This window comes from Trichechus manatus, unplaced genomic scaffold (assembly GCF_000243295.1).
Source record: "Trichechus manatus latirostris isolate Lorelei unplaced genomic scaffold, TriManLat1.0 scaffold00038, whole genome shotgun sequence".
In the NCBI taxonomy this organism is placed as follows: Eukaryota; Metazoa; Chordata; class Mammalia; order Sirenia; family Trichechidae; genus Trichechus; species Trichechus manatus.
The window spans coordinates 8,066,993-8,082,773 of record NW_004443974.1 but is presented as its reverse complement, the minus strand read 5'-3'; the positions used below and the strand labels follow the sequence as shown (position 1 = coordinate 8,082,773).

Below are 15,781 nucleotides of genomic sequence, written 5' to 3'. Positions count from 1 at the left end.
TTTAAATGGGCTTTATCATTGCCTTCTTCCTTCAGCTTTCCTAGAATCCTAGTCTTCCCTCTCTTGGGGCCTGAATGGTGGCTAAGAGCTGGAGAACATGACTCCCTGGAGCTTGCCTTTTCTAGGTTTTTGCTGAAAGTCTTAGTTGTGAAGACCAATACCTTTCCTTTCATGGAGTATTGTATTTGGCCATAAAAGTCTCTTAGCAGGCCTCGTTGACACCAGCATATCTGAAGCCTGGGACAGGTTTAGAGAATGGAGTCCAGGGCTCCAGCACCTGTAATATATAGGATGCATTCTGTAAACATCTATGGATTATCTCCTCTAAGGAATATACTGAACTTGAGAGAATAGGAAGATATGGAACTTAATTCTGTCACCAGATTATCATGTTCTTATGGACAGCCTCAGTGAAGACATAATGTAAGAAAGAGAGAAAGGAGCTGCTATTTATTGAACACCCACTGTGTACCACACACTGTTATGCCACAGCAGTCTTATAGTATGGTTGTTATTAGCCCTGTTCTGATGAGGAAATGAAGCCCAGAGAGGTCAAGTAACCTGCCCCTCGTCACACAACCAACCAAAACCGAAAACCAAACCCATTGCCATCAAGTTGATTCCGACTCATAGTGACAGAGTAGAACTACCCCATAGGGTTTCCAGGGAGCAGCAGGTGGCTTTGAACTGCTGACCTTTGGGTTAGCAGCCAAGCTCTTAACCACTGTGCCGCCAGGGCTCCCGGTCACACAACCGGGAAATGCTAAAACCAGGATTCACACCCAGGTCAGACTGATTACAGCATTTAGACAGTGCAGAGTCCTAGGACCTATTGCTCCATAGCTCCCTATACTCTTTAAAAAAAAAAAAAAAAAAAAATCACTCACCATGTCATGTATATGGTACTGGGTCCTAGACCTATAGCTCCATAGCTCCCTATACTCTTTTATAAAAAATCACTCACCGTAGTTGTAAATCATATAATTAATTGTGTATTTGTTTAATGCCATCTCTCCTTCCATAAGGACAGGGATCAGTTTTTGTTTTGTTTTGTTTTAATTACTACATTTGTGTAATTACACGATACCTAGAACACAGTAGGTGCTCAATATGTATTATAGAATGGATGAGTGAATTAGCAATGCAGACCTCCCCCAGGAGAAGAAGGAAAAATAGCAGTTCCTTTCACTTTGCTTTTGGGCCAGTGTGTCTTCAAGATATTAATGAAAAACAAATGTAAAAAATTAATTCTTTCCACTTTCAGATCCCTGTTGAAGTTAATTCTCATTATTTCCCTTTTTGTTTTTTTTGGGTAAAAATATTTTTTTCCTTTACACTGAAAAACTATCACTGTGTAATTGCTCATCAGGGTTTTCTCTGTCTATCAAGATAACACACATAGGAGTGAATTTTATACAGGCAGTAATTAAATGAGCATAAATCTTTATAAATTTTAAACATTTGACCTGCATTAAAAAAGTCACAGATCATGAAGAGATTTGTAATAATAATTACATTGTAAACTGGTAGTATAAGGATTTTTTTTAGTGGCCCAGGCTTTGAAGTTTACTTTTGAGTGATGGATAGTAATAGAGAACTTCATTTGGAGTATTAAACAAACCTGTCTTAATTATCTAAGCAGTGTCATACCAAGTGGTTAATGATGCAAGGAAAGCATTTAGAATGGACGGTTGTATATAACATTGCCCAGATTCCACTTTGTAAAAAGATGCTCCATGATACAGAAAAGATTTATGAACTCATAGTGACTTTCAAAAATAAACAAGTTGAACTGGCAGTAGAAGACCTATTATCAAGTACTGAGATTATAGAGAATTCCATTGTTGCTCTTAAGAGTTGTCAGGTAATTGTTTATTGTAATGGTTTTCCATTCACAGAGAGGGATGAAAGTTGACCTCTGGGTAAACTCTATGTTCTTTCTTGTAATATACTTTTCTGGTTTGACTGCTTATTTGAGGTTGTGGGATTCTTTCTCAGACAGATTGTTCCAGAATCCAAATTTATAATTCCTTTTTAAGAGTCCCACACAAGTAAGGTAACCTAAATTATTCTTTAAAAAAAGTAAGTTGAGGGTTTTAAAGGTTCCCATTATGGTAACATAATTGGAACAGGAATCATGTCAGAAATCCATATCCACTGACAAAACTTAGCCTCTTCTCATTGGAAGCCTCCTCCAGACACAGATACAGTAAGTCTTTATCATCAGTACTGGATATGAAGCTGAAAGTCAAAGACTAATAAAATGACAGACAGTGGGGCGGACTAGCATCTGTTTCAAAGGCTCCAAGGAGTACCCAGCTTAGAGTTGGTTCTTTGGTTTGCAGATTATCTGATTTCCCTAAGGTATTGAACCTACGACGCTTTCTCTCTAAGCCCTATTATATCCCCTCCGCCACCAAGCCCCCCATCACCACACCCACCCCACCTGCTTCATAACCTCAGGCTTGGATCACAGTGAGCCTGAATTCCCCAGCCGCCTGGATTGGTGGAGGAACCAGCAGGGAAAGCCAGGAGGGAGCAACCATTATGGGGCTTCTCCTGGGGGAAAGGGGTTTTGCCAAGTGTCATTCCCTTCCTCTTTATCTGGATTTAGAACCGCAGAGGGTTAGAGCTGGAAGGGACCTTTATCATCATTTCTTTGTGGAGATGAGAAACTGCAGCCTTAGAGGGAGTCTAAAGGGCTTATATGAGTTGTGCTTCTTTTGGAACTCAACTTCCAGTCTGCTCTGTCTCTGTTGACCAGAGACCTTTCTCGGTTTTGAGCTCTTTCCAGGATGAGTAGTAGTCAGCTTTGTATCCTTGCTACCCACCTGTACAGAGTGGCACGTAATAAATGCTAGCTGGATAGGCAGACATAACTATATTTATTACTAAGTGCTTAAATTCCATGAGCAAAAAAAGGAATATCCTTAAGCCTAAAGACATACTGGCACTAAGAAAACTAAGATCTTTTGAGCATGGACAGTGGGAGGTAGTCCCTCTAAGCAAGGTTTTCCTTTCCTAGCAGGTAAGCCACGCAGAGAAATAGTTGGCGAGGAAATAAGGGCAGAGCTGGTTTCATAGGCTTGGCTGTGGAGGCATCACAATCCAGGACACTAGGCCTAGGAGGCCAGTGACACCATGTTTGAGAGGAATGATGGGTTCTTTAGGAGGAGAGTTTAATCCTTTATTAATAATGAATGTACTGTCCTTTTAAAAAACTGTTTGGGCAGGTGGACAGGTATGGTGCACAGTATCCTGGAAGTCTGGAGGTCATTGAGATTCTTCCTTCCTTACTCTCCAAGTCTGACTTATTGTCAAGTCCTGTGATTCCACTTTGCAGATACCTCTAACGTCTACCTCCAAAGCTTTCACCTGAGTAGTTTGTTTGTTTTGGTAATTTATTTCCTGGAATATGACAGTAGCCCGTTAACTGTTTGCCCCATCTCCTGTTTGCCGTCTCCTGTCCATCCTCCACATGGCCTCTAGAAAGATCTTTCTGAAACATAAATATGATCATGTCATGATCATTCAGCAGCTCCCCATTACCTGTGGAGTAAAGTCTAGGCTTCTGTAGAATCTGACCCAAACTCCCCTGTCCCACCATTCCCCCACACTGCACCCCACCCTTCACTGTACTGGCCTGCATGTAGCTCTTCTCACCTCCCTGCCTTTCCCCTGCTGGAATACCCTTCTCCCCTGACTACTGAGTGAACCCCTGTTGGGAGGCCCAGATAGAGTATCTTCTTTTCTGTCAAGTCTTCCCCAGCCCCCCTTCCTTTCTCAGCCAGCCTTAAAGTTTGTGTAGCCTTGACCACTGTACTTTGTATACTGGCTTTCTGTGCCTAACGTAACCACCCTCCACCTCTTAGAAAATGGGGATTATGTCTGTTTATCCTTGTAGTCCCAGCTCCCGGATGGTGCTGGGCACATCACAGGAGTTAAATACATGTTTGTTGATTGCCTAGTTATAGGAGACAGAAATGGGATGTTGAGGACTTAGTTCCACTGAAAATGCTGTAAGAGAGGATGTACCTGTGTCTTTTATAAATATAAGCTCTCAATATGTTCTGGCTGCAATCTTGTAGACAACTTGCCACGGAAGCTTTCTCTTCTCCTTATCCGCACCTCCCTACACTCTGATCTTACCCATCTGGGAAACATGATTGACCTGGTTATGAAGTGAACACCTGCTTCTATGTACAGTCCCCACAGTTACCCAGTGAGCAAACCACCTACTTATTTACACTTTTAATAAATGTAGCACAGAGATCTTAAAAAGCTACCCACCCAGCCATTTTACCTGCCTTTGTGCAACAGGTGTTTTGTTTTGTTTTTTGATTTTGTGCAGTCTCTAGCATCAATACTTTCTCTGTGGGCACTTCACTATTAATAAGTAATTGATTACTTCATCAGATTCAGACCCATGTTTTCTGAAGTCAAATGCTATGTTCTTCCTAATATACCACATTGTTCCTTTTCTAGGCTGGTACATTTCTTATTACGGCACATTGCTCACACTTGGGCTAAGGACAAGACATCATCAGTCAGTTGCTTCCTCCTGTTACTGATTCATTCTTTCATCAAACTGCTAGATGGTGGGATACATTTTTTTACCCGAAGAGACCTTAGTCTAGTGGCAAAAACATAGTTATAACTGAGTAGTCGTAAGATGGAGACAAAATGATGCCAAAGCACAAAGGAGAGTTTGATGAATGGGGAGTTGGGGAAGCATTCCAGGAAGAGGTGACATGTAAACTGAGTCTTGAAAAGTAAGTGGATATTCTCAAGGAAGAGAAGAGCATTCTAGGGAGAGGAAACAGCAGAGATAAAGACCTGGGGACATGAAAAGGCTTGGCAGGTGTGAGAAGTTGAGGATTGGCATGACTCAAGCCACTGGCTGCTTAAACTGGGGGGATCCCTCCAGGGAGTTTTCTTCCAAGCTGAGCTTGGTGGGAGCTGTAAGTGCTCCGTACAGCTAGCTGCTCCCAAGGCCCCTCTCTGCCCCACCGGTGCTCCCACAGCTGAGTGAGGTTCCCAGGGCCGTTGCCATTCCCACCCACTCCCACCTGCTCAGTCGGGTGGCATCCTAGAAGGAAAGAGGCAGGGGAGGAAGCAGATAAGAAAGACAGCTTCTGTTTAGACACAAATATCTTGGTAATCAGCACAGATGGGATGAGAAATACCAAAAAAAAGTACATGACAGTTTAGAGAGAATTTGGCTAAATGTTACATATTTTTAACATACCTGTGTAGAGTTTTTGGAACAAGCACCTGGGTCCCTAGAACCTGATTGGGGATGGGGGGCTATACCTTCACCAAGTGGTATTTTTGTTTCAGAGATGTTCCTTTCCCCCTTCCTGAAAGTATCCTTGTGATTTTTTTTTTCTCTCACCAAAATAAGGCACAGGATTTGTCTCTGACGCTGTGTCTCCCTATTTGGACGGCAAGCTGTGTAACATATTTCTACCCAGCGTGAAGCTTCTTGGCAGACTCTTGAGGCCATGCTTTGGTGGCTTCAGAGTTATCTTTGGATCTGTCAAAAGTGCTAATGGGCTTTCTGGCCTTCTTTAAGCTCCTCATTTCTATTTTCTTTTTACTTCCCATACTCTCCTAAAAGAAAAATTCATGTAATTCATCAGCAGTTAAGCTTTTACTGAAATGCTCAGTTGAGGCCTCCTATTTTTGTTTGCAAGAAGAGCTCTGCCATGTCACTGTCTTCGGAGCAAACCCCACCCTGACATCATTAGCTCAGCACTCCTCAGTCCAGCCAGCAAGAGATGCGTTTGGACTAATTCAGGCTGCCTTTCATTTTTTGTTGTGTTTTGTGTTGTTTTTCATCATGTTTGTTAAGAGGCAAGTTGGTGTGGTGGTTAAAACAGAGTTTTAGATTCAGAAGACCTGGTTCTGAAATGTAACTCTGCCCTTTCTAGCTAGCTGACTTTTGGAAGACAACCTTCCTGAGACTAAGTTTCCTCATCTATAAAATGAAGATGGTAATGCCTATCTCATAGGGTCATTGAGAAGGTTAGAGATAACACAGTTATGGTATTGCCTAGCATATAAGGATTACTCAATAATTATGAGGTAACGATAATTTTTACCAATTTTTTTTCCTCTTTCTTTAGACATATGTTGATCCTGCTTTGTTCCTAGGCTGTGCTTTCTTTTTCCGCATATGATTTTTACCCACCATTTTTGAGTGGTATAAAGAAAAGAGCACAGGTTTGGAGACAGACCTGCCCAGGCCTGAGTCATGTCTTAACCACTTACTATGTGACCTTGGTCAAATTACTTTACTTCTGTGTGCCTATATTCTCTTATCTGTATCAAACCCACTGCTGTGGAGTTGATTCTGACTCATAGCTACCCTATAGGGCAGAGTAGGACCACCCTAAAGTGTTTCCAAGGCTGTAAATCTTTATGGAAGCAGACTGCCACATCTTTCTCCTGTGGAGCAGCTGGTAGATTTGAACTGCCAACTTTTCAGTTAGCAGCTGAGCGCTTAACCACTGCACCACCAGTTCTCACCTGTATATAGGGCTAATAATGCCTAGTTTAAGGTGTGGTTTCAAGGTTAACTAAAATAATACATGGAAAGCCTTGTACATTGTAAATGTTTAAAAATATTTAAGAGGGTTAGTGGAGTGTAAGGAAAAGTGTGTGGCTTTGGGATCAGATGTGAGTCCAAATTTTGGTCTCACCAGTTACTGACCCTCTCCAAGACTGAATTTCTTTGGATTTTTGTGAAGATTGCATAAGATTACACATACAGTGGCTAGCACTTATTAGGCATTCAGTATATGGAGCTATTAATTCACTCACTATTTATAAAGGTCGATGGGTAACTTGGTACTACAGTCAAACAATAACGAATCATAAGATAAATGCCCATTCTTATTCCCAACTCATAATATTGTTGAAAAGCACTTTGTGCTGCTTTGCATATAAAATCCACCTGGTTTGCTTGAATTTGTGGGTTATGGATCTTTAATCATTATAAACTGAAACTCCTGGCAATAGCATTCCTTCCCTCCCCAACCTCCTTCATTTTCAGAGGATTGTATTGTGTGACATTGAAAACCTGTAACACTGAAGAAATTAGCATATTCATGTGTATTATTAAAGTCAGGTGAGTATAGAAAGGGGTACAGAAATGAAACACAATACATTTTTTTCCTGAAATCTGAAGAGTACCAATGTGTAGTACTAATTAAAAGACTAAAGCCCGGGCTATAGAAAAAAGCTAGTTAAAACACTGCTTTGTCACAACTTGCTGCTGCTTGTCTTTTTCTTCTTCTTCTTCTTCTCTCCTTTTGCCTTTTGAGTGAAATACCTGGAAATTGTAAATCTTTGAAATTGCTTTAATTCTGGCTGAGCTGTTTTACAGCATGTAAACTGGCAGTGACGGCAGGAGGGGAGCTTGAGTGGCTTTTGCAGTGGGATCTATTGGACAGAAATAGGCTCTGTGCCAGGAGCGTTTTGGTGCTTGTGTACTTTCTTTTGCTTAGATGTACACATAGTACATTGGGAAGGCTCTAGGATCTGGGGTCAGAAGAAGATCTGAGCCACAGTCCTGTCTTCATCATTTATTAGACTGTTTGATCTTGGCAAATCTCTCTGAGCCTTGGTTTCCTCATTTGTATGATTGCAGAATTCCTGTCCTGCTTACCCTGCAGAACTGATCTGATGCACACATGCAGTGCTCGAGATGACCTCATGCTGTAAACTGTGATCAGCACCCAAAGATGTAATTGCCCAGGCTATTTTATTTGAAGGTCTCTTCCACCTTTACATTTCATGATTTTATACATGAGTAATACTTGGTCTCTCAAGCAGAAAGAATAGGACAGGGAAAAAAGAAAGTATTCTTTCTGATTATTTTCTGTTCCTCATGCTTTTATTAGTTCCTCATTTGTAATGAGAACAAACAAAATAAGCCACAAACTTTCCTTTCTTCTTCCTCCTAGAGAAATCTGACAGAATATTTTGTGGCTGTGGATGTAAACAACATGTTGCATCTGTACGCCAGTATGCTCTACGAACGCCGGATACTCATCATTTGCAGCAAGCTCAGCACTGTGAGTAGACAGTCTGTGAGTTGGGCTTTTTAATGATTTTATTTTAATTAAAAGATGTATTGGCAGATTGAAGAAAATTTTAGAAAAAGAAATCAGCCACAGTTCCCTCATATATAACATGTCATATTCATTAATTGTTCATGTTCCTTTATAGTGCCAATGCACATTTCATTTATTCTTATCGTCTCACGATCATTTTTAAATAGTCCACTTGATCGTGTGTTAAAACATTTTATATATGTCCACATAAGCTTCCATCATTGTCATTTTAAAATGTTTATATCATATTCCATTATACTGATGTGTCATTGTCTTAGTTATCTAGTGCTGCTACAACACAAAATACCGTAAGTGGGTATAAAGTACAGGAATTTATTGTCTCACAGTTTTGGAGGCTAGAAATCCAAATTCAGGGCATTGAATCTAGGGGAGGGTCCTTCCTTGTCAGTACCCCCAGGAGTTCCTTGGCATTTCTTGGCATCTGTCTTCACCCTGTGCATGTCTCTGTCTGTTCTGTTCTTTGTATAACTCAGAAATGATTAGGTTTAGGACCCATCCTGCTCTGGTATGACCTTATTAATATAACGAAAGGAAAAACCCTATTTCCAAACAGGGTCATATTTACAGGTACAGGGGTTAGGATTTCAATAAGTATTTTGGGACACAATTCAATCCATCACAGTCATCATCTACTAAATCTTTTCTCTTGATGGCCATTTGTGTTGTTCATAGTTTATTCCTTTGGTAGTTAATACTGCAGTGAACATCTTTTAGCTTCTTTTGATTGACGTAGTTCATATTTTAAGGAACGGGACCACTAGGTCAAAGGGCTTGACCAGCACTATGACTTACATACTGCCAGATTGCTTCCCAAACAGGCTGTGCTTGTAGGCAGTGAATGCTGCCAGCTGTATATGACTGAATCATTTTCACTGTAGCCTTGCCAGAATTGTGTGTTCATTCACATGTATTTGAATTTTGCCAATAAAATGGGTACAAAATGGTATTTCAGGTTTGCTTTTATTTGAATTTCTTTGATTAAAGTTTTGTGATAAGTATAATGTAAATATTTTTCATATTCTTTTTATTTTAGTTTTTTCTTGCTTTGTAAAGGAATCTATATTTCCCTGATATTTTATAATGAAAATTCTCAAACATTACAGAAAATTGAAAGCATTTTACAGTGAACATCCATATACTTCCATTAGATTCTACCCTTAACGTTTTACAGTGCTTGCTTTATCACATATTTGCCTCGTCTATACTTGCACCATCCATCAATTCATCTTATTTTATAATGCATTTCAAAGTGAATCGCAGACATCAATATAAAACAAAACCAAAGAGAAACCAAACACTTTGCCATCGAGTTGATTCCAACTCATAGTGACCCTACAGGAGGGAGTAGAACTGCCCCATAAGGTTTCCAAGTCTGTAAATCTTTACAGAAGCAGACTGCCACATCTTTCTCCTGTGGAGTGGCTGGTGGGTTTGAACCACTGACCTTTCAGTTAGCAGCCGAGCGCTTAACCACTGCACCACCAGGGCTCACTGACATCAGTATAACCCCAAAATCATACCCACTGCCATCGAGTCAATTCTAACTCACAGCGACCCTACAGGAAAGAGATCCTACAGCACTGCCTCATAGAGTTTCCAAGGTTGTAAATCTTTACGGAAGCAGACTGCCACATCTTTTCTTCTGTGGAGTGGCTGGTGGGTTTGATTCGCCAACTTATCGAGTAGCAGCTGAGCGCGTAACCACTGCTCCACCAGGGCTCCCTGACATCAGTATGAAAGAAAGAAAAACACCAACAACCAAACCCGTTGCTGTCGAGTCGATTCCGACTCGTAGTGACTTTATAGGCCAGAGTAGAACCGTCCTATAGGGTTTCCAAGGAGCAGCTGGTGGATTCGAACTGCTGACCTTGTGGTTAGCAGCTGAGCTCTTAACTACTGCACCACCATGTCAGTATACGTCTCCCTAAATGATTTAATATATATATTATTAATTGAAGTTCAATATCTGTTCACAATTTTTTTTTTTTCTTTTGGAGTGAAACAAATTAACTGGGAGTGAAATGCCTAGCATTCTCTAAATGGCCATCAAGAAAAAAAAAAAAGATTTAATAATTGATGATGTATGTATGCCCAACACTTAGAGAGAGGTAGATGCAACAGGTAGAGAGGTAGAAAGACTTTCTTCTAGAGGGAATTTCCCTAATGGAGGCCCTGTGGATAAAATCAGCAGTATGTTTACCTATGAATAAATATTAAAAGGTGCCTAGTAATGAAAATGTTGTGAGGCTATTAGAGTTTTCTTTATCATAACTTCATTATTTTATCATTTCATTGGTTATTGTTTGCTTCTTGTTAAGAGCTAACGATTTTTTGATCACCTACTCTGTGCTATGCTATTTCTTTGTTTTGTATTTTATTTTAATCCATAAATGTATTTTATAATCTCAGGGCTTGAACACCTAGACTGAGTTTCAGAATAAGAGTATTGCTAACTGGATTTATCATTGCCTCTATGGGGCCAAATGGAATGAGAGTACATTGGAAAGAGTCTAGTCCATAACCAGTTACTTACTGTTGCTTTGGAGTATTAAACTGCAGTCAAACAGAAACAGAGTATTATCTCAGTGTGACTTACCTAAAATCGAATCATACTGTTTTTGAGCCCTTAATATGTGCCACGCACCATCCTAAGAACTTCGTATCCATTAATTAATTTAATCCTCACGACAGTTGTTTGTGGTAGACTCTTATTTACCTGCATTTTATACATAAGGAAGAATATATCTTCTGTGTGATTTTGTTCAGATAAATGTAGTGGATTAAACACACAAAACCATTTCTGCTCCTTCCCTAAACTAAAATGAAATAAAGGAATAAATCAACAAACACAAAGAGCAGATGCAGCAGAGATTTGAAAATACTATTATCAACTTTGGTGAAATTGACAAGAAAAATTTAATTTAGCAAAAGTGGCTCAAGAAGATATAAAAAAGTTCAATAAGGTCATTCAATTTATAGAAATGGCATCAGCACATATGGCCAATAAATACATTAAAAAGATGCTCAACTGCATTAGTAATCAAGTAATTAGTAATCATATAAACTTTAAAGGAAAAAAAAAGAAATGATTAACACAGAAGTTAGGTAGTGGTTTCCTCATAGGGAGGGAAAAGAATGTAATTGGGAAGAGGCATACTGCAGACTGCAAAAGTACTGTATTATATTTTGACTGTTTTCTCTCTTAAGCTAGGTCAGGGATCAGCACTTTTTCTGTAAAGGGCCAGATAGTAAGTATGGCTTTACAGGCCATATAATCTGTTGTAGCTACTCAATTCTGACCTTTTAGTTTACAGTAGGTAAGCTAATGGGTGTGGTTATGTTCCAACAAAGCTTTATTTATTTTAGTTTGCCTGCCCCTGAGCTAGGTGGTGGGTTTTCGATTCTTAAAACTTTTTTCTTTAGAAGTTGCTTATATGACATATATACATATATATATTTTTTTGGTATATAATATACATACTTTTATATGTTTCAGAAATCTTAGAAAGTTAAAGAAGAAGATACCAAGCCATTTTATCATGCAATTTTTGTATATCAGGAATAGAGAGATACACTAGTTCTCATACAATGGCTAAGAATCAAAATTACATCAGACTTTGCAACAGTAATTCTAAAAGCCAAAAGACAGTGAAACAGTATCTTAAACTTCTAAGGGAAAATGATTTCTAACATAAAATTCTATATTCATTCAGTGGAAGCCCTCAGAAGAGAGCATCATAATCCCCACTGTATCTCTCAACCTTCCATTGTCTCCTATACTCTCACTTTCTCTTGTGGATGAACTGTCTGTCCTATCTAGAGCCAATGACTTTGCTTGTCTACCTGACTTCATTCATTTATTTTGCTCATCTAAGAAATATTTATTGTGTCACAGTTGTAGGTACTGGGGACACTGAGAACAAAAATAGGCAAAAATCCCTGTCCTCATGGAGACAATAAATAAGTAAAATATATAGTATGGTAACTAATGAGAAATACTAAGGAATAAAATAAAGCAGGGAAGGAGAGTAGATGGGGAGTGGTGAGGTAGCAGGGATTGCAATTTTAGATAGGATGGCCAAGCTATGCCTTATTGAGAGGTGACACTTTCGTGGAAATTACTCTAGCAATGAGCTCTTCTCTCCTACATTATTTTCTTTTCTTCTCTACTGGCACATTCTTATGGTCACTACCAATATGATATTGTATCTCCAAATTAAAAAAAAAGAAAGAAAGAAAGAAAACTTCCTTGACCTACACCCCTCTAGCATCCCATTTCTCTTCTCCCCTTTACAACAAAATTCCACAAGAGAGTTATCTCTATTTACTATCTAATTTCTCCCCTCTTATCCTGTCCTCGGTCTTCTGTAAGGATATAGTTCCCACCCCTGTACTGAAACAGCCTTTGTGCACTTTACCAGTGACTTCTATGTCAACTAAAGTTAAAATGATGAGTTAGTGCACTTATAAAGCTCTTAGAAGAGGGCCTGGCACATAGTGATTACTGGGTATATGTCTGATAATAAGTAAATAACTTGTGTAAATTGGAGGTCACATTTTAGTGTTTAAAATGTGAAAATCAGGAAATAGTTATATAGAAATAAGGAGGTAAATTCTGTATTAATGTGATTCCCTTGAATCAAGGGAGAGGAGAATTATGATGTTGATTGCTGCTTTTCAATATAAGCCTTTAGTACTATTTGTTTGTTTTTAAGCTATTAACATGTATCACTTGGACTTTTTAAAAAAAAATTCTTTTAAACAAATAGTTGATTCTTATCTGAGTCCTAAATTTTACTGCTTGATGGTAGAAATCTTTTCATGGTGGTGGGTGGGGGGAGCTCTGTTTATATCTACGTGCAGTTGGCAGCATCCTGATCAAAACCAAAACCTTCTGCCATCAAGTCGATTCTGACTTATAACGACCCTATAGGACAGAGTAGAACTGCTCACGGGGTTTCCAAATATCGGCTGGTGGATTCGAACTGCGTGCCGACTTTTGGTTAGCAACCAAGCTCTTAATCACTGCACCACTAGGGCTTCTGATCAGTTATGTGCAATTTCTCTGGGGAAAACTAGCTGAGCAGATGGTTTTATTTAAGCTTTAGGATCTCTCCAGTTTCAGAATTAAAAAGTTTTCCAGTTGTTGCCTTTTATTTTCTCGGTGGTGGTTCATCATATCTTTTAGATTGCTGGGGTGGGGGGTGGATGCAAAGGCAATTTTAGCCTGAAGTTCTCTGGTGACCCTCTCTTGACAAATCCAGATGTGACCTGTAATACCTTGACAAACCACATTCTTCTCAATTTTGTTTGATAAGATGTAGGCTTAATGCTCCTCAGAGCCATCAAGCACCTAAAAGATAAAAGCTGTTGAACACTCCAGAGTGCTGTCTTCTATAAAAATGACTGTGCGTCAATAGAGACAAGCACAGCAATATTTAATTCAGAGTTAGGTAATAACGCATTTCAGGGTTTTTTGGTCAATAAAGTGATATTCTGTATAAGAAAAATGTAGTTTTTGTTCTCTTTGCTCAGTTAATGTATATTGATTGTTTTTCTTTATAAATGATAAATAGGGAAGGCTTAACTAAATCTTGTTCTCTAATGTAAGTACTTCAGTATGATTTCTGTAGCACAAAGGCCCCATTTTTCTTTCATATGTTCATATCTGAGCTTGCTTTTTGGTAACTCCTATGGACAGCAGGTTGAGCCTTAAATAAGACCTCTGCAGAAATAATATCATGTAATTCTATCAGCACTCCTAGAAGATCAGTAATATTTCCATTTTACAGGAGATCCCATCCACACAGAGAGATGGAGTAACTTACCCAACGTCACATCCTAGTCCATGGGAGAGATGGACATGCACACAGGTCAGGGGAAGGGAGGCTCTGGCTTCAGGAAAGGGAGAAGCATCCAGGAATTACACATACTAATCAATGAACTTCCTCAAAGTAGTTGCCTTGGGGACCAGATTATATTTATTGAGTGCCACTGCTCAAACTATTTTCAGTTCCTTTCTGTGGGAACTGTCACAAGAGCCAGAAGCACATTGTTGGGAATATCCGTCCTACTGAGGGAATTTAAAAATTCTTATAAAGAGCCTAAAAGATACACTGAAACAAATTAGGAAGAGTTTCTTGAGTAGCTTGTAAATAGCTTCAAGACTACCAAAGAGGAGCTTTGACAGTGTCCGTGGAATAAGTGGGTAGAACTCTCTTAGTATTTAGATTTAGGCGTAATACCTAATAGGGGAGTTTTGTGCCCGGGAAGCCCCCAGTTCTCCCCTACACCTTTCTTTAATATTTTTAAAATTAATCTTTTTGGGTCACCTACTATGTGCCAGGTGCTGCAATTGTCATATGTTTGTATGTATATTTTAATTATTAGTTCTTGCAGCAACCCTAAGAGCTAGTTGGTTTTATTCTCCTTTTGCAGATGAGAAAGTTGAAGTACCTTGTCTAAGATAAGCAGCATAATGGGATTAAAACCCACTTCTCTTGGCTCCAGACCAGTGTCCTTCCTAATAGTTCACACTGCCTTGTTGGTAACTCTCCATTTGTCATGAGTTCCCTTTGACACTTGTAGCCAGAGAAATATTCTTGGCATGATTCTGTTGACCATAGATCTAAAATGACAGAAAGAACCTCAGCCTGGCCTTTGTCTTAGACTACACGTCTAGGATTTAGTGAGCACTTTCTATGTACCTGGTACCACTCTAGGCACCAGAAAACAGAAGACTGATACATGACTTTCTAACTCGCATACCCTCCATCTCCAAAGCTCTCCAGCCAAAGCCCCCATCTCCCTGAACACTGCTCACATTCAGTCTGCACTCTGCGCTTGTTAGACTCAACTCTCTCCCAGCCACACCTGCGCTGTAGCACTGCAGGGAGCACAGCCTTGCTGGGTCCCCGGGGCACGGCTTCCCTAACTCACTGTAGCTCGCTGGGTTTATGTACTGACTTTCCTTCCTCTCCCTATTTATCTTGGTCCTAATCCACTACTCTATAAATTAGGGGTACTGCAAGAAGTTTTAAACATACAAATGTCCAGTTAAATGGTGACAAAAAAACCAGTTACTATCAAGTTGATTCTGACTCATGGTTAGCCCATGCATGCCAGAGTAGAACTGGGCTTCACAGAGTTTTCAATGACTGATTTTCGGAAGTAGCTCACCAGGCCTTTCTTTCAAGGTACCTGGGTAGACTTGAACCTCTGACCTTTCAGTTAGTAGCTGTGCACATTAACTGTTTGCGCCACTCAGGGACTGGTGACAAAGACATATTTATTTTCCAAAGGAATGCATATTTGTTATATACAGCAAATGCTTTTTAAAACGAGTTCTTAGGAAGGACACACAGTTTAGTGGCAAGACCATTATCTAATTAATTGAGCCTTCATACATAATTATTTATGCTACCCATAACTGAAAAGAATTGCTTTTCTGTTGGTACCTCATGGAGGGGAAAGGGGAGTGGAAAACCTAATATCTTCTCCCTGTTAGTTTCTTTCTAACTAGGTAAACAAAAATTAGTCCCAGATATCCAAAGTGCAGTGGGTGGTACTTCTGTCTTCCCACCAGCACCCTTTCCGGTCTGGCTCTTAGTTGATGCTCGGTACACAAGTGAAGGGATGAA

The 15,781-nt window shown here is 39.6% G+C and overlaps 1 protein-coding gene across 1 annotated transcript in view; it reads left to right on the top strand.

The window, feature by feature from the left end:
• DENND1A (DENN domain containing 1A) overlaps nucleotides 1-15,781 on the top strand; it is a 545,605-nt gene that overhangs the window by 256,408 nt on the left and 273,416 nt on the right. Inside the window, exon 7 of the mRNA XM_004375649.1 lies at nucleotides 7,971-8,081. Coding sequence (XP_004375706.1) covers nucleotides 7,971-8,081 — 111 coding nt within the window. The remainder of the gene's footprint in view (nucleotides 1-7,970; nucleotides 8,082-15,781) is intronic.